The following is a 26615-nucleotide window of genomic DNA, read 5'->3' on the forward strand; positions in this document are numbered from 1 at the left end:
GTTGCTCTACATCTGAGCGACAATTATTATTTCTTCAAACGGCTGATATAGCTGATATAGGAGAAATGGCCGAAACCCATTGAAAGAATGAACGTCAATCAAAAATTGATTGCGGCCGTTAAAATGTTTTTAAGTGGAAATTAATAAAACCTCCTCGTAGAAAAATAGTTTGTTTAATTTACTAAGTGACAAACACATCGCACATACTTGTGTGTGTGTGTGTGTGTGTACAAGTCCTTACGAATGCATACATAGAACCGACCACCGATCTCGGCCCGTCCACCTGCCGAATAAGAAGTACGTATCTATTGCAAGCATTTCCGCAGTGATTGTGCCACGCTCACGTATATATGAGAATGGGATGCCTCTGGAATGTGAACATGTTAATAAGTCCCGAATTCTTATCTGCTCCGATCTGTGTAAACATTATTTCCCAAGGTTTTAACAACTCACAGTCTCTACCAGTCTGGTTATTTATGGGGGTCACCATGCCGACCGACCACCGACCGACTACGGTATTGTATATTGTATTAAAAAATATACGAATAAAATATTTTTTTTATAATGAAGGTGCCGGTCGGGCCAAACGCCGACATTTTTGTTTTACTGCTCGACATCCACTAGATAGGTATCGAAGCTTATGGACATTACGTGTTACTATTTTTAACGACACCCGGACCTCATTCGAAGACATCAACGCGTTCAACCATTTAAAATTCATCCACTTTTAGACCGAGGAAATGTGTTGTTTTGTAGGAAACCGCATGTGAATCATTCTGGCATTAGTCTAAATTGTTGACAAGACGTCTATTCAAAATTAGATTAACAATTCCTTTGTCGTTGGAGCGAGACGTTCCGAAAATTTAAAAAGATCAACCTTTTGATAAGGTTACAATATAATAAACAGACCCCATTACATTTTTATGACCCTGTTAAAAATTACGACAAATTACTTAAGTGATTTAACACAAGCAAAATTTTGGTTCGGGTTCGTTGTCTAATCTCTATTTTCAAGTTGGAAGGGTCTCTCAAAGGTTCGTCGCTTAATCTCAAATATATAAATGAAGTCTCCATCCAAATTAAGTTAAACATATTCATTTTATGATTTCTTCTAATCTCTTATTAATTAAGGCGTTATGGCCCAACTTGAACAATTGAAAAGTGATTAAATCTTTCGCAATACAGTTTTACCCAATTATGAAATTTTTCAGCCAGTTCACATCTAGTATAAACTACAAAAAGCAAATGAAGCCTATGTTAAATTTAATTAATTATAATCATATACAATGTTATAAAAACTATTCAGATTTTCTTCCAGATACTATGTATGTAATGAATAATAATTTACACTCAATAAATACGCATAATAATTAAATTGGCAAACTTCCTTTCCGTAATGGGCGTCTGGCATTAACAAAACAAATTATTAATCATTAATTAACACAAAAATGTTATCTCAAAAAAATCATTCTTTCAAATGTTGCGGTCCTTATCGATTAACAGTACCGAAATTAATGGACCTTGGCCACTTTTATGCCACTGACCGGAAAATTACTGTCCGAAAAACTGAACAAGACTCATTTTGTTTTGATTTTATTTATGAATTGTGGTACATGCCGCAGTTAACAATTAATTCTTTGACATTAGTTTGAGTATTGCGGCTGTGTGTGATGAGTTTAATGTCAGCGGTGCTTTAGAGAAGTAAATACTTCCACTATTTCATTTAGTAATGTGTGCGAGAAGGATCAAGGAGAATATGGTAAATGATTGACAGTCTTCTTAATGTATGCAAAGGTAATTTTATTTTTAGTAAACTTTTGTGCGACTGTCAAACTTGACAGACCAGAACATTGGTTAATAACAAATATTGACCTCCAACGTAACTGTTCTCTTCTTCCGACGTAATTTCGTATACAAACTAGTTATAGACATAGACGTAAATTGTTTCATATGTATAAAAAACAGTCTAGAATCCGGCCGAACGACTTCGAAATCTTGTTTTCTTTAAATTAACATTATTCCATTCATTTGGACTAGAGCCGGGCGTCGGTGAGTCTGTTCCTGATTACGATATGTGATGTATACACACACGTTCGATATGTTTTAATGAACCACCGACACATTCAACACAAATCATTTTCGCCAACTAGTTTCAACGACGCTTCGTCTGTTTTACAGTTTACACAATACTACCTTTTATTCACGATCACTTTAATAACTTGTATGTGACACTATTTGAATTTGAACTGCGAAATTTATGTGCATCATTGTTGTAGGAGGCAAAGTCTAATCTGTTAAATACTTCATGCTCAACTGTTGTTGGCATCAAATAAACAGGGACCAAAATTAATTTTATATACATTATTTATATAAACATTAATTGGATTTGACCATCCTACTTCAATACAAATAGTTCAAATAGTTGAATCTACTTTTAACAATTGCCACATATTTAGATAATTAACAATTTAATGAGATTGTTTCAATTAATTATTAATATAAATAAAAAATAATTGATAAATTACTAATTATGAGTACATAATATTTTATTAAAATTATTTTTGCCATTTTTTTGCTTCTAAACGAGTGTCCTGTTTTCACACGTTCCAAAATTATACATCAGTTTGAATCAATCAAATAAATTAATATCAACAGGCATTTAAATAAAAATTTACGTTTCCAAACGGAAATAAAAGTATGTTTAAAATAAACATGATGTAGCAAACTATTAACAATGAGACATTTTACGATTCTCAAATGGTGATAGCACATCGCCAATAATACTTAATCTTTCAATTATTAAAATTATGTTGTTGGTTAATTTATCGGTTTAGAGTCGTGGAATTTCCAGATTATATTTCAGTAACTGCATTTTGATAACTACTGTAATCCTTTTAAATGCCCAATTCACTGACCTGGACTTTTATTGGACTAGGTAACCTTATAACATAAACATAATTTTATTGTAGGTTTGTAAATAAAGTCGTGTACGCCCTGTATAACTTCGTCACGAGTCTCTAAGTCTCTGATTTATAATCAATAAAACTTAATAAACGCTACTGTTATTCCTATCTATGTAAATGTCGCTTTTAAATAAGGTTAAATTACGGAGATTACATTTGAAAAGGGTAGTAACGATATCGGTGTCTATTATAATAATTATTATGGGTATTAAGTCACAAAGTTTGCCGACAGACAAACAAAATGTAACCATTTGGCTAACAGGCAATAATGTAGCGGCAATTTTTCCAACCAAAAAATTATAAACAACTAAATTGGATAAATATCGCCAAGATATTTATTTATGAGTAGCGGAAGACAAATTTACAACTCGAAATGGTGAACACAGTTCCTTTTGGCTTTATAACTTCTGGGTAACGTTTTATCAACAGTCACAGATGAAGAGGGACCACCTCAAGTGCCTTTCGGCATCTCTTTAACTGCATTTACTACGTTACAGAGCAATAAAGAACTTAACTGTAATTTACGATTCAGACACTTTCATTGATTGTTTTATGTCGAGCAAAGGTGTTTCGTAACATTGTGAAAATTTTGTGTATGACTAATTTAACAGAAATTTCAGTGGTTTATACACACTTGTTGACGTAAAATCAGTTCTTGGGAACAGGTGGATCACTTACATCGACTTGTGCCGTTTCAAGGATTAAGTTATGAAAGTAATCAGTATTATACAATTGGATAGTAACACTCCCTTGAGAACATCCTAGTTTTTTTTTGTATATAAGCCCCCAAGCATATTGTCCTAGTTATATTTCAAAATTTTCCCTATGCACATGTCTATAACGTGCTGTGCATTATTAATTTGACTGTTGCAAAAATTAAATTTGTTGACGTAAATTCGATTCCACTAAAGAAGCGGAAGTTTCTCGAAGAGGTAGATCAGTTAATATACGTCTGATTTGTCCTACTTACTAGACTCACATGTTATGGGCGTTATGAAAGTGAATTTGGTATTCTAGAGTCCCGTTATCGCGATGATTTTATTGCACAACGCATTGAAACCAATCGATGATCTTGTTTGTTGCTTAAATATTTTTATTCTTACCGGTATTCCTCAAGGTTTTCTCACTTGTAACTTTCCAGAGTGCAACATCAACCAATATTGTTAAACAATAAATAGACTGATCTGTCCCAAAGCTTCCTGCGATTTTCCATTGTTAGAAAACGTCGGAAATCTTGTTACCAAGAAAGCAGTGAGTAATTGAACTTGTTCAAGAAAAATTGAAATTGAATCCACGGTAAAGGGGAATTCCTTGCCGTCGGCCGTAGAGAACGCATCCAGCTTGCCGCATAATTAGGTAATGAATAAAATGAATCAATCATTGGACTCACGTACGACCTTGCCGAAGTGCAAGCGCATGAACTTGATTTCTATTTCGATTTTCATACTGTTTTTTGGCTAACGAGTATCCTGGACATTTAATCGTTCAGATAATTTGTTTGACAACAAGAAATACGGGGAATATGGCGGCTAAATATTAGAAGGACTCGATTACCAAAACTGAAGTATTAAATTTAAAAGTCTAATGGTTTTTCTGGTTTTGTAGCCCTGATTGATATAGGTATTTAATAATTCGTCATATTATAAATAAATATGGTTTGCTGAACTTGTAAAACATTCATTCTATCGACATTTGCTTGGGATATTTTTTAATGTATTTAATCCTCAATTAATTGTTTGGATACATAGATTTATAAATAGTTACAGCTATAGTTACATTTATTATAGGGGACAGTTCCATGTTAGTACTATTTATTAACATATTCACGATCCCTAGTGGTATTTCCAATAAAATCCAAGTTACATCAAATATTGAAATCTGCTCAAGACAAACTATAAATCTGTTTGTTTAGTAGCAGCAAATCTATTTGTCCATCCCACACTAACGAATCTATATATATATATATATACCTGTAATACCCAAGTTCGTTTGTAAAGTGTCTCATTTGGTAATTTTCAACAAAGTGAAAAATGAATAAAGGTAAGATTATTTATTTCAATTAGTGACATCCAAAATGAAAAAAATAATGTTTTGGTATTTGAATCACGTATACCACCTCATTTTCTTCTGTTAAGTGAGTGCGAAAAAGGTTTTGTCCCTTTGAACGACTCGTTAAAGCACACATACCTGCATTCAGAAGCCGTGAACTGACTTCTCGTAAAGCTGTTGCAGGTTCGGACTTGACGTCTGACAAATAAGTATTAATCAGCAAGCAAACAGCCCCGTCTGGGTGTAGTTAGTCGATCAAATAAACGGCACCGATTATTGCTCTGTCACATCTTTAACACTCTATTAAGGTGGTGGGTTTGTTTAATCCTTTGGAATCCGGACGGCACTCTTAAGTGTCTGATGGGATAAAACTAATTTCTTACAAGTTGTGGATGTTTTAGGTTTGCCTCTAGATAATATTTATTTAGATAACTAAAACATGTGTAATGATTTATGTTGGTAATGGTATAAAGTTAAGACTTATCAATTTGGAAGTTAATTCGACCGGTTACTTGATTTATTATCTATTTATGAATTATTATGAAAACTAATAAATCTAGGCATAATTTAATTTGCTCATGGCCAAACACTTATAATCTTATATAATATATATATCTAATCTTCAGGTAGATACCGAAAGTCTGCCGTAACCGAATATTTGAACAAGTTATTACAAGTTAAACACCTGTTTTACTTATCCGAAGCATCGAAACTGAAATCAATATTTGAACCGCAACATCTTGTCCAACCACTAACACATGTTCAATAATTAATTGAAACGTAAAACATTGTAAACCACTTACGGGCACCCGCAAAAACATAAACACTTGACTCCTCTTATCAACACTAACTTACTTTAACCCACTATTATGTTCATGTGTCATCAATAAATGGTCCAGCGGTTACGCGGAATTGTTACTCATAATGCTCAATTGAGTTACAGAGATACAAATTTGTTATTATTATCTCGTTGAGATGTAATTTTTTAACAGTTCGTTTGGTGCCACTTATCTTTTATATAACCACTACTACTACTATCATCTGATTTATGGTTTGTTTGTAAATATAAAAAGTTAAAAATAAAATAAACTTTGTGTAGTCCTTATACAACAAGATGATTTGCAAGTACGTATGTATTTGCTAATATACACTAAATACACATTTGAAAAATAGATCTGTCAATAAACCTGTGTTTACTTAAGAATAGAGATTTATCAACACAGCATCACAATATAAACTGATGATTAACACCTTTTAATTGTTTTAAAATTACTCAACCTGTTTAGTTTTTATTGTGCGAGTTGCACGATATTTCAAAACATTAATATATTCAAGCCTTATCGATGTTTTTGCCCTGGCTGTGAACTTAACCCATTTCACCAATAATTGGTATGACCCGAATCTACCGTGTTCGTGAAAACCAACTTTAGGCCAGTCCATGCTTCCGTAAAATCGATAGAAAAGCCACGAGGAACGACAAGATTTAGGCTAGTCCATCCATCCAGTCCATATCGACTAAACGAAAAGTTCTCAGAATTCGAATGTGTAGAAGAGCACTTTGACGATGACACAACTTCCGCGGATAGGGCACATACTCACAGGTAGACACAAATGGGAAGTTCATAATTATATTTTGGAATTATGATGAAATCCGTGATCAAAACGCGACTCAAATCAATCGTGATAAGTAATAATTGCACTGTTAATAGTATTTAAAAATAGCAGGGAACAATCATTATCGGGAAGCAGTAAAAAGCGGCAATCAATTAGTACTAGCGCACATGTGTATGTATTAACGACATTGTTTTGGCATGCGTGTACATCGATCTAGATCGTTTATTATTTATTTTAATGATTATAGTTGCAAACAACTTTCGGATGGACTGAAACTTATCTGCTGATATCTTTCTTCCCACGTGTAGGTGTTAAATTCGTAACTGTCTTAAATTATTTATCTTATGAATCAATTTTTATTTCTTTTACAAACATTAATTATTTGTTTAATTAATAATATTGCTTTTGAGAAAGGGCTTTATATAAAACGAAAAAAAGTAAAAAATAATAAATTAATTCCATTAGATAGATATTTCAATTTAATTCTATATTAAAAAAGCAAAAAATAATAAATTCTATATTTTTAAAATATATAATTTAAACAATTATAATGACTTTATACCTAAAAAATTAAAAATAATATGGTAGATAACAAATTAATTCCATTAAATACATATTATAATTTGATTTTATAATTAAAAAGAAGAATTAAATCACATATTTTTGTATTTTTGAAATTACCAAAGTTATAAGAATTGAAAATTATATTAATATACATTTTTTTCAAATAAATATTTTCAATAAATACAAACGAATATATGGAAAATTATTATTATAAAATGTATTTCGATTTTTATATTGTATTTTTGAAAGTTCTGTTAAATACTCTTATAAGAATAACAAATTAATACATATTTTTTAAATTTATATGTTAAACCAAAAAAAAAAATGTTTATTAAAAATTTTTAATATACGTAAAAATATCGTAAATTTAGTTATAAACTATTGTATTTTTTATAATTACTTTAAAAAAGTTTGGTTAAGTTAATTAATTGCCACAAGTTTTTCAAATTTTGTAAATTTTAAATTTCTATTTAATTTAATAATAGTAAATTATTGTAATGTATTTAATATATTTTTTGAGATATCAGACTAAGTAAAATTTTTATTATTATTATAATCTCAATTTATTGAATAAATTGAACTTATTTTGTTTTAATTTTAAAGTAACTTCGGCTTAATAATAATTAATTTCTCCTGAAGAAGCTAAAAATACACTAACGAAGTACCAAGATGATAAAGGTTTATTAATAAATAATATTAATTTTTGATACATATTTTTTTTATTTCATTATAACAATTTAATAATGATTCAACTGAATTGAAACGGAGCGAAAAATGCATAAAAACAAATAATAAAACAATTTCAGTATGAACAATGTTTTAAAAATATCTTCTATATGTTTAAATTATAAATTACAAGGGTGTGTACTTACTTAATATATAAATCAATTATTCATTCTGTAATTTTTAATTATTGTTTGTAACCAATTTTTACATTTTGCACTAAAATATTCGAATAAATCAACGGGGATTCACATTCACCAACTTGTAAATTATTCTTATCACTGTTTACTTAAAAATATCTATAAAATCAGGTGATAACATATATTATATTATAGACAGAGTTTGTGATTCAGAATTAAGAACGTAATGACGATTTACGTCAGTGATAGCGCAATGTTGCGTTTGTAAAAATTGTAACACAGATCGGACGTTAAAGAAATCCGATATCGCGTCAAACAAAATAATAATAATAATAATTAAAAAACGCAACACATGCACAGAAACACTGGCGGGAGTCGAGAGAAGAACGCATAAAAAACATGTGGCCAATGTGTCCGAACGGTTTGTTTAGAGAATCGCGAGTGCGCGAATTTCGCGAATTTCGATAATCGCAATTGACGATTGAAGAGACGATCTCTTCTTTCCGGAAGTCGGAGAGCGTCCTCATAGCGGCAAGCGGCAAGCGACAAGCGGCAAGCGGCAAGCGGCGAGTCCCCACAATAGTGAATGAACCGAAAGGAGGAGTAGGTAACAGTGGACACACCCTCTAGAATAAATAGTTCGTCAGTAAACGCATTTGACCACAACTCGTAGCACCGTGCCAGACGTACCGGCTCTCTCGGTAAATCCTCCGATTGTCGCCTTGTCAAGAAACAAGCGGGAGTACGCTGGTGCCAACCGAGCGCGTACGCTATAGTGGACGGCAGTGCTTTATTAGTGTGCATGTACAACTGGAAGTGTGATGCATTGTGATCGTTTCACGCTATTGTTTTAAATCCCAGGACTTTGGTTAGTTGTTGGTTCGGTGTTCGTCGTTCGGCCGGGCCGGGCCGGGCCGCACATACAGTTTGTTGGTTTTTTATCTTGGTGAAACATTACTCCTTGTGGGACTATGGAGGGACATTTACAAGGCATGCTGGACCGGGACCAGCGCACCGCCAAGCTGCGGTTCCGCGAGCGTCGCGACGACAAGGTCGCCGCCGTCACGGAGGGCAACAGGTCCCGCGAATTCGCGTCGCACGACGCGCACCGAAACACGCCCGTTAGTCACTGTGCGTTTCCCAGAAGGGCCAGTCCATACGCCTCGCAGTTCGCCGCCAGAAAAAAAGGACACATATGGAACAGTATACAGAGTAAGTTTCCTTCCCCGTTGCGGGCCGTACAAGCGAGGGTATCGTCGATATCGTCGGCATCGTCGGCATCGTCGGCATCGTCGGCATCGCGGCACACACCGTTCTCGCCGCCGATATGTATAACACGAAAAGGCGGAGCGAAATGCAACAGGTGGCCAATGGCACGTTGCGGGTGCCCAGATACGATTAAAACCTATTTGCTCTCAATGTGCGTTACATGGACCAAGTGGTGTGCACCTCGCACCTCGCACCTCGCACCACAGTCTCTTCTCTCGTCATCCGCCTTCTCGGAATTCGGAATTCCGAATTCCGGCGGCTCTCACTCCTCACTTTTTTTCGTTTTACGCTCAATTCCACCGAATAATTAAGCGCTGACGCACTGGAAAGTCTGTGACTCAATCCAGTCAATTACAATCGAATATTTGTTTTTACAAACAATAATAGCATTTTTTAAACCGCTCGTTTTCAGATAAACGATTACCTAAACATGCTGTCATTCATTTTGCGGTTCCGAGCCTTTAATCCTAATTCAGATATGCTTCTCAGAAATGGGAATTCCCTACTATTTATCATCTTGCATCCTTGAGTCTATAATTAGATAGCTAAATTTTTTTAATGGATTTTAACGATGAAAAAGCAAACACCGCAATTCATACGCAAGAATTGTTTGTTTAAATATGTAAAATAGTGCATTATTAATTTTGTTAACGTACTTTTTAAATTAGTTATATAATATTTTATAGAAATATATAATTTTAAATAATAAATTTTGTATTTTATAAAACTAAATTTTTAAGCAATATATAAAATTCTCTATTTTATTATTATTTTCTGAAATTAATTGTTTTATAAAAAAATCAAAATTTTATGTAGATTAGCTACATGTATGTATGCAAACATTTCTCTTCATTTAAATATTTATTATTAATTTAATTGATTAAAATTATATTATTTGCAAAAATGGAGAATTGTATTCCTTATTTTTTATATTTTTTTAACATTATACAATTCGAAAAGCGTTTGATTCGTCTGAATTTTCAGAGAGACATCAAGTCTTTCATTACGTGTAAGTGTTAAATTCGTAATTGTGTTAAATTATTTGGTTTTAATTTTTATTTGGTTTACAAACTAAACATATTGCTTTTGTTAACTGTTACAGAAAAGAGAAAGGGGTTTATATAAAACTAAAAAATAATATGGTAGATAACAAATTAATTCCATTAAATAAATATTATAATTTTAATTTATATTAGCTTCTCAATTTTTAAGCAATATATAAATAAAATGTATCGTCGGTAATTTGTTTGTTAAATCTTATGAATAAAAAAAAACTGAGAATTCTCTATTTTATTATTATTTTCTAAAATTAATTATTATTTTAATATGAAAAATTATATGTATATTATTATTAATTAATTTAATTGATTAAAATTATATTATTTGTAGCATTTCTTACTTTTTATATTTTTTTAATATTATTCAGTTCGAAAAGCGTTTGATTCGTTCGAATCTTGAGAGAGACGTCATGCATGAAATCAATCAATAAATATTAAATTGTTTCATTAAAATATATTTATAAGATATAATAAATACTTTATAAGCACTAGGCAGGAACGTATTCAACCATTTTTTCCAGTAATATTAGTTTTTGTAATTTTTAATACATGAATAATAATGACTAAAATATTAATCCCTCAAATTTAATTCTAAAAAATATACAAATAAAATTATTAGTATTGTGTGTATCATTAAAATGGTCTTAATGGTAATAACGGCGTTGGGTGTAAAACATATTTGAATGCGTTTTGCTGAATTTGACCATCTCAATTGGTCTGACAACCAGCACGTTGTCGGACCGTCCCCCTTCATTTGTCTCAATTTGTAATGCTCACTTATCACTTCCCCAGTGGATCAATTACACGACAAAGCATCCAACTAAATCCAGCTAAAAAAATCGTAGGTAGCACACCATAACAATCCGCATAATCGCCTTGGTGGACAAAAGTCTTTGAGATTAATTATGGTGCGCTCTTTATCTGATTTTCGGACGGGTTCTGGCATAAAAGTTTACGATGCGCGGACAAAAAAAAGAACGCACACACACACACACACACACACACACACCGAGAAATATAAATTTAAGTTAAAATTAGTGTATGTGTCACATATCACATATTCACGGGTCATTTTGTCTTTGGCTTTGGCTTTGGAGCGGTCGTACCGGCCGGTGAGGTCATTTTCTCACGGTCCCTGGCGCCCTTTGTGTCCGAACGTGTGTGTCCACAATCTCGTATATATTTATTTGCATAGCAAGTGTCGTTCATCTCCCCGAAAAATATTGTGACAAGCCGTCCGACAAATATTGTGACAAGTTGTTAGTTTGGTGCGGTCGGGCGGCCACAAAGTAGCCGGTACACCACATTCGGACGTAATTTCCTCAGTTCCAATCGATAATTGCAATGGAACGGACCAATTTGATGTGGTGCAGGTTTACGGGTTCGGGGAAGCATAACCGTAAGCTTTACGACATACGACTGCCAGTCATCCAAAATACGCTAAACTGGTAGTAAAATTAAAGAAGAACGCACACATTATTAAATTACTAATGACGGACGCACATTCCCCAAGTCATGATTTCGCAACGGTGGGGACATTAAGGCAAAGATCACGGCGGCCAGGTGTAGGCAACTGCGATCTATTTTATTGTTCGAACAGCGCGGGAATGAACTATGAGATTCGTTTGCAACCGCGATAATAGCTATTAATTGCTCGATATTTAACTTTAATGCATCATTCCCGACTATTTACTACATTTTTGCGAAACATATAGCGCAAGAAAAACAGACGCAGGTGCACCGCCTAGCATTCTATCTCTGGAAAAATTGCCGTATACTTAATTATGGCTTTTTTATCAGCAAAAACGCCGCACCGCTCTACGAGGTGTACTTGAATCACCACTAACTGTCCGCTCTGCTTTGTTCCAGGATTAAAGTACATCCTGACCTACGTGACGATCTGCACATTTCCCGTGGTTTGGTCAGCACCGATGGATCGAATGCCCGGTTGGTGGGAAAATCCCTGCGGACAAGCCGCGAAATTGGACAACAGCCAAAGGGCCAATGGGCCGACGGTCAGCGACAGCGATCTCCTGCAACAGATTCTGACCCAAGCCAACCACGCTTACGACAAGTCCAAGAGATTCAAGGAAGATTATGTAAGTTTCCCCTTCTTCCCCAACTACGGGATCCCGAAATGGAACACACCATGTGATTGCAAGGAAACTTTAACGCCAAAACAAAATTCCCAAGACATTCGTGCTTTTGTGTCGTTATCGCGGACCGATAACCCCATAATTGTAAAACATCCCATTCATTCACGTATTCGGACGTTTGTGCTGATCCTTCGAAAACCACGCAACTCCCACTCGAATTACTCTTCTCACTCAGTGTTGACCTCCCCCTCCGGAATCCCATCACATGATTAGTAAATTATGAGTGTTGTTCGAACAGGTGGTTGTGGGATTTCCAGAAAGGAAGTCGCTAATGCCTGCACTTGCATTTGCTTAATTCTGGTTAATTTAGCTGTTTTACAAGTTTCTAGACAGCGTGGCGTGCGTGTCTTATTCTCTCCACATTCGATCGTCATGTAAATCTGTTGCGCAAACGGGATGAAGTCACTTTCGATTGAACAGATTTCGTTGACGTTGACCGAAAGTCTTTTGTTTAGGTATTGCACTCGTTTTCACGTCGTAAATTGGCCGTCATCGAACACAATGGGTTGATTAAAGGCTGTAGGAAAACGGACATCGTTCGAGTTAGCCGGATGTGACAAAGACGCAAGTTATTTGTATCCGATAGAGTAGGACAATGCGACACGTTTTTATTTATATGTGAATGAGACAAAAAATATGATAGTGTGTAATCAGACATCGACAACGGACGGGCACAATATGAGAAACTAATAGCGCATACTAATTCCTCGCCTCCGTAGTATTAAATCTGAGACAGTTAGTCAGATTCATTCAGCCTTCGACTCTACAACCAATCGTTTTTACAAACAATTTTTATCAACTTAGCACACACTTTAACGTCACATGTTTGTAAATTATCCGATTTTATCACTCTCAGTTTATTTTTACGTCTGTAAATTTATCGATTTCCGTTATGCAGGAATTGCAGTACTTCCAAAGACGATATAAATCCAAATTACGTCACTGTTAAAGGATGGGTAATAATTCCACGCTCGTTACTTTAAATATAAAATTAAACACAATTAACCTTGCAAACTAATCAGGTGTACCGCCATTCAGGATTTCATTAGCATCGTGAGACAAATCACTCGTCGGTTGCTCACAAGCACAAAAAATTCATTTCGAGCGCTTCTGCTGCTCACTCGTAATTTAAAAGACAATTCCACTTGTCAACGACATTAAATATTTGCAGTTCACAGCCTGTTATATATAAATTACGTGGCTACACCTTTAGTGGCCGTCCGACGGGTCGAGGAACCCGAGCCAAGTCGTATCCACAAATCATTTTAATGCCATTTAAATACGTCCAGTATTTCCACTACAGTTTTGTTTCATGTCCCGTTTCTCTTGTTACAGCTACTAAAAACCTTCAAAGACAAGAACTGGGACGAGTACGTCAAGGAGGAACAGTACGCTTGGCTTCCAAGTTTACCTAAGAAGTTTGGCGAAGACGTGCCCCAGGATCACTTAAATACTCTTACGGTAAGTACTCCGTCTTTCAATCGCCACCACATTTTCACCATTTCTCTTACTAATCATTATTTTTATTTGCAGTTTGACGACGAATTGTTGAAAACGTACGGATACCTCCAGACCATCGCGGTGGGATTGGAGCAGGTGATTAAAGACAGAAAAAAGACTCAAGGGGAGTTCCTGAAGGAGTTTACAGATGCAGAGAGCGAGTTGAAAAACGTGCTATGCGAGTTACAAACGACGATATACGAAAGAAAATTGACGATAGAGTCTAATGTGCAGAGGGACGTGATGAATGACTCGTTCAAAGATGGTGATATAACTTTCTTCAAGACTCGTGATTGGGTTATCTACAGGGAGTACTTGAACTGTCTGGAGTACATCATTCAAGGCTTTAATTACTTGAAAAGTAACTTGTAAATCAGTATTTTACACGATCAGTCTTATTCAGTATTGGTAGCTGTTTTAGTACTTTAATTAATACTCCAATGCCAACTTATTTATTTTAATTTTATTGATATATACGTATTTATTTTTTTAACATTTGTACATATGACGATATTTATTACTAATAATTTTTAAAGTGTTTTTCATCATCGAATTTGTAAATGCAAAATCATCCTGTGAACCAAACTTGTATATGTAAAAATTTTATTTATAAAATAAGCGATTTTAACTGTAAGTTAAACTTTTGGTTTATATGGTTGTTTTGTAGTCTCATTCATTTTATTTATATTAATTTATAAGTTGTAAATATGTTCATGTCCCGATTTAATTTTAGACTGCAAATATGATATTTATTTATAATGTTGTTAGAATTTTGAACTGTGATAAAGTATTACTCACATAAATGTTAGTTGTTATTATTCACGTGTTTTATTTATTTACATCCCTTTATGCTGGTAATAATATATTAAAATGGCGAAATTAAAACTGGTTCAAATTAATTTATTTAATAAAAAAAAAAAATAAATAAATAAATAAAATATTCATAATATTAATTTTACTTCAGCTAATGATTAATTGAACACATAATCGTTAATTACAATATCTTTATTAATGCTGTTAAACATTACCAATTAATTCAATTTATTCTAACAAATAAGAAAATTAATTAATATACGTTACAATAGTATGAGATGTTTGTGAGTATAAAAAACACTTTTTGCAGAAATGTAAACTGTGATTAAAAATTTGTATCAAATTAATAATAATAATAATAATAATAATAAAAATTTCTCAATTCATTTTCCATAATGTCCTTCCAAAAGTTATTAACGTTATGATTTATTTGTTTTATCTAGCGGCTTTTTTGGACAAAAAGCGGCCGATTCCATGCTATTAAACTGTGAATGGAACGCTTAGTATATTTTTTGAAGTGGGTTTGTCTATTTTGACAGATCGACCTGCCGCGTTAAATTCCTTTAATCTGCCTTGAAAATAGAACGAATCCTGTTCAAAAGGTCTGTAAAAGAATGACTAAATCATCGAATTCGAAACGGACCCTTCAGAAAACCAATTATCACCGATGAAAGCGACACACAATAGTATATTTTGGATGAAATTATTTCAATTACGGGGGGTGCATCAAAAAGAGTTAGTAACACCTGGAAGTAATCGCTTATTAAAATTGATAAATGTTAAACACAGTCAAAATAAATGTTTTGATTGCTTTGTTGATTAACTAACGCTATAAAAAAAGTAAAAATATTTAGTATAAAACATGCGTTTGTATGGAGTACCAGGAAAAATAATTTCTATCCGTTCAAAAATAAATTGGATCTTTGATAAGTAAATGAATTTTTGAATTATATTTATGGCGGGTCAGTCGTGATAGTCTACGTGCTCCTCGCCATCGCCGTTTAACGGTCGTCTCGAAATTTATTCCGTCTGGCAAACACTTTTACTCATGCGACTGACTCTGTCCCACATTCTTTTCCAAAATAGAAATCTAATCTTTGGATCTGGGGATGGCGAACGGCGCCTCGCTGATCAATGACAGGTACCGAATTCGATGAGTTACGCATTGTGGCGTAACGATTAATCATCATAGGCCCAACAAAACTCAGTAATTCTAATATTTTTAAACGACCAAAGGATTTTCTGAACGATTTTTTTGTTATAAATGTTGGTTAAACAATCCCTTTAAGAGCAATTTAAACATTTATTAAATCATATATTTTTACGTAGAAAATCGATTGGCGCCAACGAGATCAGTGTCAATACTGTCATCTTATCTGAGCATTACACACAATGACGCAACGGAATTATTCACACTGGACAAGTAACATTTTTGGTATGTGTATAAAAATTGCCTTATTTTCATATATGGTATTATAGATTATTAATAGACGCGTGGTCGGATTTTATGAATGAATGAGGAATTTCCTGACTCAGGTGGTCACTTCACAGAATTAGTTTATGCAATCTGAGGTCGTTTCGCAATTTTTTAGCCACGAAATTCGTCTAGACACGAATATTTATGTAAATTAGAATGCCAAAAAAAAATGTTTTCGCAATATTGCGTTGAATTAGCTGCGGATTACTAATTAATAACAGTTTAATGGCCAAAACTTTTGTTGCTCAAAATGGTCATATGTTAGTCAACCTAACGGTTTGTAAAATATTTTTTTTATTCGTCGGTAATTAAATTAGTCATTGTTTGGTTTTTAAATTTTCTTAGGTTCATCAGTTTTGATCGTGAATAGGATATGGGACGTAGCAGGAGCAAGTGACTGGTTCTTTTGGCACAATATGTATTTATTAATGGTGATATCCATTTTACTTTGGAACTCGTTGGATGTGATCCATTTCAGATAGAGAAACAGCTCTTTTACATCCCGACATGTACCACTTAAAGACGCTCCGTGAATCCAAAAGTTCGCATTAACATTATCTCTGTTGGCAGTAGTTGAATACTACTTAGCAAAAAATTTTTCGATGCAGTTCACCTAATTGATGCCATCAACTAAAAGAATAACCATGTTCCATTAATGTCACTATCATCGGCGATACACCGGAGAGTCCGCGACGATCGGGTATATGTGTTTGTGTGTGTGCTCTTTCCGATTTCGTTGCCAAGGATCTGTCATTGTCCCTGTTTTGTGTGCGGGTGCGTCATTTCGCCGACGAGAGATCTCCGTTCTCACGAACCGGCCGGACTATTCTGTGAAAATACCGCTTCTTTCGGGCTATAGGCTATAGCCAAGGCCCGGCAGCCAATCTACCTACTACCTCCACAGATGAGGTACCAGACGTACACCGTTCAAATCTGCCGAAAATCTAGTTCGTGCAGACGAGGCGCGCTCACGATGTCTTGTAGCTAAATTAAACTATATCTTATTATATATATATATATATTTAAATTAAAGAGTTTATATTTTGTTTCACTTGTAAATAAAAATATAATTTATTTACAAACATAATATATTTAATGTTTACTTAAAAATATATTTATCACTACATATATTTTCGTTCGTTAGAATTGTAAGCAGAGATGAGTTAATTATCGAAAAAAAATAACTAAATAAATTGTGAAATTAATAAAAGAGTAAAATAAATTGAGTATGTTGTACTATATAGGATATATTATGACTTATATAAAAGAGATTTAGGGAAATGGGACGACAAAATTGAGGTTGTAAAGTTTTGTTGATGTTTTTTTTTAGTTAGCCGCAACTGGATATAAATTAAAAAACCATGCCCAACATTTTTTATAAAACATAAAAAAGAGCTTCGGTTCGTTACATAATTTAAGGGTAGACATTACCATTAAGCTGGAATTCGTGTAAAAGATCACAGACATAAAAAATTAGACGGCAAGATGTTAAAATAAGATATACTAAAAGTTACAAATGTAAAATGCAAATAACTTACAAAACAAATACAGGACTAAAACCGCAATCCGGCCAATTTTCGTTGGTTTTTTATTGCATGTTAACATCAGAAACTACTCTACAAAAAAGCTAACATAACTTTTACCTGTCGGTGTGTGTTTGGGGCCCCGAAGAACTGCTTTTCAGCTCCTCCCGTAGGTAAGAACCGCAGAGCCTTCCGAGATAATTTTATCAAGGATGGACATCGCTAAACACGACGGCGACGCGGCTCTAAACTAGTCCAATATAAATTTTAACATATATCATTTAACATTTCCTACGGGTTTCTCTACTCGGGGGCCACCGGCCAATCGTGTGTTATTGCCGATGTGGCCGTGTTTAACATTATAAAATAAGCCGGACACACAAAAGATCAGGTATCTATCTCCCTATCTGGAACTCGACTCTTAGCTCAACTCACCAATGGTATTCCGTTCAAACCACAAATCGCCTTGTTTGGCGGTTGATTGTAATTCATTTTGGAATTTTTATCTTTTTCAGATCAATTTTATTTTACGAAATAATTCCACAAATATTTTAATAATACTATATTAACAATTAATTAAATTTTGTACATTAAATGTTTGATTAAATTATTATTATTTTTATATAACTATATATCAACTAGATTAATATTCATTCAATATTTTAAATAAATTGCCATAACATTAATTTCCCTTTGGAAATACCCATTAACTAATTCATGTTAAAATAGTGCTAATACCATAAATATTCAATAAATTATGCTTTTAGTCCTAGAAATATTCATAATATTTTTATTTTATTATTTTTTGTTTCTAAATAATTAATACTAATTAATATATTAATTTTTTGTTTTTGCATTTATAAAAATAAATTGAAAATTTAATTATAGATTTTTTTGTCAAAGAAATTTTACTCCTAGATTTTATATATTAATATTTAAATATTTTTATGTGTGTTTGTATTTGTAATTTGTATAACAAAAAAATTATTGTCTTATAACTTTATATATCGGAAATTCATATATTGCACACAGTAATCAGCTTTTAAATATTTATAAATATTTAAGTAAAATTGTAGAAAAAAGTGATTTTAAAAACTTGCGCATTCGCCATTTTTAAATAAATATTTTTGTAAAGGTTAAGGCTTTCGTGACCATTATTTCCATATCTATAGATTTGGTTCGTGCCAGTTTGACATAATTCCAACAAAGACTGACCAATAAACTAGAACAACTATAGATATATGTTAGAAATATTTTTGTATCGAAAATTATTTGATTTCCTGTTGTACATCCTTGTTGTCATCACATCAGAGTAATTAAAAAGAGTTATATTATAATATGAGACACATAGTCGTCCATCGAAGACATCCACCCACAACAGAAACTCATCAGTGAATAAGCCCGCTGACGAATACAATTACCCGCAATTTTCAACCATATAATTCGATAATCATTTGGGTAAATACGGAATCGTTCTCGAAACGGCCCATGATTTATTTCAATGTCACCGTTCCTTCGTGTCTGGGATGTGAACGGGAATGTGACGGGCATTAATAATAATTCGGTTTTGTTTATTAACTCTACGCTTTTACTAATGACTCACATGACCACCGATTTGTTGACCCACTTAAACAACTAAAAGACGCACGTAAACAATAACCTGCGTATCACTTGCCGTGATCTTAGATGAGAGGAGAATTTTTATCGGCCGCAACGGAAATGATTTTTCGTTCAGGTATTTAGATTATGAACGTTTGCCCTTTGCTTACTTTTACTTACGTTTCATTTATCCAACCAAATACGGTGAAACTGCATGTGTTTCGCCGATAAATTATTGATCCAATAAAAATACTTTTACTCTTATATCAATGTTTGTTTTCTTTCCGTCTGCGACCTTTAAAGGAATTCCGATCCGGAATTTCTTCGCGATGATGCTTTCGTGCCATCCGGCAAGAAAATGCGTCATCCTTCTTATTCTCATGACTAACAAGCTTAGCAGGATTGAGAACTTGTTAAAAGATCGGCTCGTATTTACATCTAGCCAGCGTAAACTTTGCGGTCGCAAGTTCCATTTAAAAAGACAAAGAAATACCGGGTGATGGCACTGGGTATTTTTAGTTTGGCGTTATTACAATTTACCATTGTTTATATAATGTGTCTAATGTACCGGTTATTTTATGTCAAATGTTAAAAGTCAATAGTGACAACTAATGTAGCTATGTAGATACATCGAATATTTTTTTAATAAAGAAAAAATTATTCCAGTGTAAATTATACTCAAAAAACAAATTGGAAATTTTATATTGGTTAAAGATAATGTCGATCATGGAATAATATACTTATTCATTTTCGGAGTATCAAATCACGTTTACAACTGAAAATATTTTTTTATTTCAAATATTTCACAATTATTAAGCTGTATTTTGGGCACACTTTAAATGAACATTGTTCTATTTATATTTATAAAATTGTCATTTGACAAAATAACGAGTTTCATAAATAAATCTCAACAACAAGAATACGGCAATAAAATTAACTCAGTATTAGGTCCTCTAATAGAAGTAAGTTAGAAGAAAATGGCGACATACTTCCAATTGGTTATCCTGCTTATATGAAAGAAGCATATCCTGTTATGAAGCTATACTGTAAATTTTGCAATATAGCAATTATGGTTTGTGTAAATTTTAAGGTGGTAACTATTTTACTTGATATGAGTTAGGGTATATAAAATATTGCTGTTTTATGAAGCAAGTGGAACAGCCGAAGTAAAAAGAATAAAAGGTAGAATTTAGCCAGAAAGACAATCTTTTACCAAGAAGTGAAAAATATCAATCCTTTAGTTAATACAAATAAAATATTACTTCCTCCGCTTTCAATCATATAAAACAAAAATTTCCTATAATAAGTGAAGTCAAAATTGAGGAAGAAATTTCTTAGAAATTAAAAGAGCATAAAATAATCCAGAGCCAAATATTAATTCAAAACGTCTTCCTAAAATTGTCAAATGATACTCCAATTCAATAAATAGTATTAAAATATTTTGTTCCCATATTTCATTTGTGACCTCAGAAAATATGTCAAATAATATTTTTGGTTCGTTTCAATTATTAACGATTGTATTTTTACACAGTACTTTTAGAAAGAGTAAAAAAATTTTAATATTCTAATCTAATTTATATAATTAAAATATTTTTAGTACTCAAAATGTTCAAATATTCTAATTAAGGGTCCAATCCTAATGTTTATTGATTGAATTTTCAGTATTTCAAAGCTGAAGATTTACAGTATTTATTAATTGAAAAAAATGTGTGAAAATATATTTTTTTTACTAAGAACCTTCTAAATAGTTTCATCCACGAATCCGGCATGTAAATCACGTAAATATCTAAGATCAGTTGCTACGTCAAAAAAGTGTAATATACAGCGTAAATTATAACCCAAAATATTTTTTTCACACCAATTTTCCATGGGAACGTTTCCACGGTGGGTCTTGTGGGTTAGGTGGTATGCAAAATATTTATTATTTCAAAAATTACAATTTATAAGCCTGACCCAGTCGGGGGTATTCTGCCGAAAATTAGAGAATATTGTTGTATCGCCATTGTTTAGTGGCTTATCTGTCTGTAACCCACCTTATAATTTCAGGGTGAGATTGACTTTATCGCTCAATCTCGACAACCATAAATCACCACGGAAATCTTTCATAATGTGCTCAAATATCCCAATAAAAGGTGCCGACAAAACAAAACGTTTCGCATTCTATTAGAATTCTGAACGTTATGAGGTCCGATCTGATCGCTGAATACCAATGAAGGTAGGTGGCGAAATAACTGTAAATTATGGAAGAAAATCATTCTGTTATGCATTCGCACTTTTGAATTTACTTTTTTTTATTAGCATCTACTTTATTGACGCAACAAAATACAGATAAAAGTTAATTTAAATATGAAATCATATATAATAATCATATTCGTCCATATTTTGAGTTTGCATTATGATTGGTATTGGAAGTCAAAATTAATTAAAATCCGTTTAAATTTTTTTTTGTTGCTGTTTAACACACTCCTTTTTAAATAAATGACTTGTGTATCTGTTTGGTGTAAATCATTGGGGGATTTCTGCTCAAAGGGAACCGTGAAATAGTGAATTAACGGGCCGACAATATCGAAGTTAAAATTTTGACGCCTCCAAGAGTGCTACATTGTGACAGCTGGAATTCTAGACACGCCCTACTTTAGGGATAACAAAATATGAGATGATAAATGATGTGTTCGGCGGCCGGTCCAAATAACATTCGTTTTATTTGTTTTTTTTTTTTCGGTATCGCGGACATTTATAATGGAACTTTTAATGCATTTACATGAAAATATGCGGTAATTCGCTTATTAGTTTTATCTTCGGCAACAACTAAATACTATGGATTAGTGTTTATTGCAACCCTGCCGATGCGAATTTCGAATGGGCGTAAAAATGTGACCGACATTGCTTTACTGCCGCTTTCTATGGCGAACGAACAATTGTCTGAAAAAGGTGTAACTGAATGGCTTTGTTCAACGCAGGAAGGTTGGAGATTTGATTTGTTACAAATATCGGTCATGAAAAGGTGTATATGAGTTGTTAAAGACACCACTATTTATTTGAGGACCGATTCGTCGCACATTCTTTTATTACAAATAAAATTAGACATACTAATAAAAGTTTTTATTATAGTACAAATATTACTAAAATGTGGTAATATAATAATAATAAAACTTATTTTTTAAGCGGAAATCTATAACAATGTCACAAATATACATGAACAATTATAATTTATAAAATAATAAATGGGGATTGGGGTTGGTTTATATCATACTAAATTACCACTAAATATTATTTAGCATATAGACATTGTTTAATTTTTTAAACTTAATTTTTTAAATAATATACACTTAAAATTGATAATTTTATTATTTTAAATTAATAATTTTAATTTTTTAAAATTTAATTTGTTAAATTCAATTGTTTCAGCAGGTGTTGGAGTAAACATAATTATTACACCATGACACGTCAGTCACGTGTCCCTTAGAAAACGAAAAAGAATTATAATTTGTAAAATAATAAATAGGGGAAAGATTCTGGTTTATATCATACTAAATTACAAACAAATATTATATAACATCTTGGACATAGTTAATTATTAAAATTTTTAAGCTTAATTTTAAAATTTTAATTTTTTATGGATTAAAATAACTAATTTGACTTTAATTTTCTAAAATTTAATTATTTTAATTTCTAATGCTCATTTTTTTAAAAATTTCATAATTTGAATTAATAATTTCAATTGTTTAAAATTTATTAGTTAAATTTAATTTTTTAAGTAAATATTTGACATATTTTACATTTTAATAACATTTTTTTAACATGCTAAAATAAAAATGACTATTGTTAGAGAAAACTTAATCATTACACCTGCCACTTGACCGCGAAAATATTGAGCCTGTTTATAATCCGTTAAATGAAAGTAGCATCGAAAGGGTTCGGCATCGCAAAAGATCGTAAAAGGTTCATCGCATCGCAGTTTGAAACAAGATGTTAGGTTGGATTGAATTGTTTATGACTGCATCCGGTACTTATTTTAAAGGAGCATGAAAGAAGTGACTGGTGTGATTCTAGTATTTATTTTAGAATCGCACAATTAAGTGAAAAAGGTGTAACGAAACACCTTTGTGAAAAGTAGGAAGGTTAACACATTAGTACTCTTAAAATAACAATCAGTGAATAGGTGTATTCCGGGGCTGTTAAAGCCGAACAATAACAATTAAAAACAGTTTTGGTGCAGACCGGCCTATTGTGTGAAAAATCTGCGGTGGCGTCTTCTTGATGTCGAACACCATAGAGAAGAATATTAGGCATGTGAGGGATGATGGTTCCCTTCGGGAGGTGAAATATTTACTAGTTCTATTGTTGGTAAATTCGTTCGTGTCGGGCATTTCCTGACGTCTCAATTCATCTCCGTCCAGTCTATTCATTGAGCAATGGTGGCGGTGGCGCTGGCCCATTCATGGAGACCCACCACGTACACGGGACTCGCACCCCATGTCCCCAGGTAAAACACGATCGGCATCTTACACCGTTCTTCGTTTCTTCGTCCGCACATAAATCTACTTGTCACAAGTGCGTCTAATCCGGCGTGAAAAGAAAGCGAGCCCCCGCACAATACTCGAATATTGCCTTTGAGTAAATATTTGCCGATCGGTGTTACACGCCCGGACCACTGATTTAACACTTGTGCTGATTCACCTCACCTAACGACACACCGATGGGAGGCCCACCGGGACATGTTGTTAAACAATTGATCCGATAAATGATTTAGGTCCACAGAAATGCCACTTCCTAATTGTTCGTCGGTTATAATTTATAAGTGCTGTGACGTCTTCTTTTCACTTATTTATGACGTCGGCGCATACCTCAATTGCAATTGCACCGTTACCAGCACCACACAAGCAGAAACTTGTCGAAGATTCCCCAAACGGAAACTTTTCTAAGTAAACGACATTGTGTACATGTTTCGGTAAGTTTCTTTGATGACTTAATATTGTTTTAGTTGTCACAACATTTTTAAATCTATGGAGGTTTTTAAGAAGAACATCTTATTTGAAATCAACCGTATATTTAAATTCGACGAAATATGTAGTTGAAAAAATGATTTTACTGTTTATTCCAACAACCAAATGACGTATTTAGGATGCCTTGCAATTTTTATTCAATAAAATGATATGCAAAATATGGTAATCCGGATAGAAAATATTCATAAAATATTTTGCATAAAAATCATTTGTTGAAGATTGTACAATGTGATGCGAGATTAGAATTTTATATGATAAATGCCATAAATCAGAAGCGTAAACGTAAAATTCTGCAACAAAAACATACATTTTATGCTACGCGCCTGTGAAAGAAAGATACATCTGTGAACCTATCATTATCGCCCTATAATTTTTACCCCTGTCCGGCGTGGTGTCACCTCAATCATAAAAACAAAACCCGTATCGACCATCAGTAGTGCCAATGAAGTTGTGTTGTTTTCTCATAGCAAGAGATTCAAGATAGTTTTGTCACGTCCCCGGTGTTAGTTTCCAGTCGAAATTAGTGAGCGTAATTTATTACCCCTTATCAGAGATAAGACTGCGCGTCCAGTAGATGTTTCCGGCGTGTTGACTACGAACAGCAACGACCAGACAGACGATCATCATTTCGCTCCTGATTTGTGGGTGCCATTGTGAAATTCGCCGCCTCGTGTTGCGCAGCGGTGAATAAAATATGAAGGCAGGAGGCATCTTGCACCCCTGCATTCCTGAGCTCACACCTCCGATGGTGACCGGCGATAGCGGGCGGCGCCGTTTCTCTCGACAGACACCGTCATCTTATCCCCGAATGGCCTTTGTGTGTTTGTTTGCTATTCTTCATTTGCTTCTTTCTTCAAACCAAACATTTTTGCGACGTACTGAGCCACGTGTGAGATCACACTTTTTCTACCACATGTTTTACAAGATATATTATTATTATTATTAAGTATTAGAAATGACGAATGATTCAGCCTAAATAGTTAATCCATACTTATTTTACAATTTCGTTATTAAGGTGTCAAAGAGATTATCACATTATAGTTAAGTATCTTCAACAGAAGTTGAATAACTTAGTTGATACTGATGATATCCATCCATCCAATTTAAGATATCGTACAACAGATTGATCACTGGGCGTCTGTCATTTGCAGGTTTGTACGAAATAGAAACTATGAAGAATTAGTATCGATGAGTGAATCGACTTGGTGGTCGCGATATCGGTTTCGCAGGCTGGCCTGTCCTCACCGCCCAAGAAGCCGACCGGCCAGACCTTGGCAATTGTCAAACACCTTTCGATCGGTACAAAGAAGGGACCATATTTCACAGTTTATTGGTATTGTCAGTCGGACAAAACGGTCTGCGAGTGAGGGGAGGAATGTGCGAAAGAACCGAACGAAACGAAAACGAAAACGGTGTGTGCCCACGGGCGATTGAGCCATCAGCGCTGTGAGCGTGTGACCGCGGGGGTCGACGGCGCGATAACGAGGTGAGGACTTCGGGCTCCGGGATGGATGTGTGCGCCGACTAAAGGACCACCCGACCGAGCGGTTGACAGGGGACGGATAATGGAATGGCGGGTCATCTCGCACCGATCTAACGACTCTACGATCACTTTCCGCCCAGGTAGTCCTCCTCCTCAGCGCCTATAAACGAACCACCAACACCACATTAAACTCCAACTTTCAAAATCAATTCTAACATATGATGTTCGATGAAGCCGTGCTCATGAAAATTACTTGTTCCTAAACAACTTGCATAGACATTTATGTGGTTGAATATTTAAGTATGAGTTAGTGAGTGTTGTAATTGTTGTAAGCGCGGGAAAATGTTCGATTCGTTTCCGTCATTCAGTTTGTATGAAGCCGACGTAAAAGAAGTTTTAGACAGTGGATACGTGACCGCGAATGCAGCCACTTTATAATAATAAATCGCTTGGTTTTCATGCATGTGCGAATGGACGCGACACTGCTCTTAGTCACAGATCATCGCTGCCACCCAGCCACCCAGCCACTAGCTGTCCATCCAATATCGTAAATTCGCCAATACCAATGTCAGTCGGTTTTACGTGGCCAAACATTCACCTACCGCACGACACAACTAAGTTGCATCTTGAACCAATCCAATATCTATTGATGCACGTATTTTCTCTCGACTTACAAAT

At 33.8% G+C, this 26615-nt stretch overlaps 1 protein-coding gene across 1 annotated transcript; it reads left to right on the forward strand.

The window, feature by feature from the left end:
* Window positions 1–8873: 8873 nt before the first annotated feature.
* On the forward strand, window positions 8874–14848 carry LOC109598681 (uncharacterized). The gene is made up of 4 exons (XM_049964577.1): window positions 8874–9265; window positions 12250–12479; window positions 13872–13997; window positions 14070–14848. Exons 1-4 carry the CDS (start codon window positions 9025–9027, stop codon window positions 14406–14408), a joined length of 936 nt encoding a protein of 311 aa, XP_049820534.1. The 5' UTR covers window positions 8874–9024; the 3' UTR covers window positions 14409–14848.
* Window positions 14849–26615: the final 11767 nt, after the last annotated feature.

The sequence above is a fragment of the Aethina tumida genome, chromosome 3 (assembly GCF_024364675.1).
Source record: "Aethina tumida isolate Nest 87 chromosome 3, icAetTumi1.1, whole genome shotgun sequence".
Lineage (NCBI taxonomy): Eukaryota > Metazoa > Arthropoda > Insecta > Coleoptera > Nitidulidae > Aethina > Aethina tumida.

What these genes read in the sequence shown, in the direction of transcription:
- LOC109598681 (XM_049964577.1), top strand. Translation starts at nt 9,025, where the DNA reads ATGGAGGGACATTTACAAGGCATGCTGGACCGGGACCAGCGCACCGCC. An exon ending in CATATGGAACAGTATACAGA is followed by an intron (nt 9,266 to 12,249) that starts GTAAGTTTCCTT and finishes GCTTTGTTCCAG; the next exon opens with GATTAAAGTACATCCTGACC. An exon ending in ATCACTTAAATACTCTTACG is followed by an intron (nt 13,998 to 14,069) that starts GTAAGTACTCCG and finishes TTTTATTTGCAG; the next exon opens with TTTGACGACGAATTGTTGAA.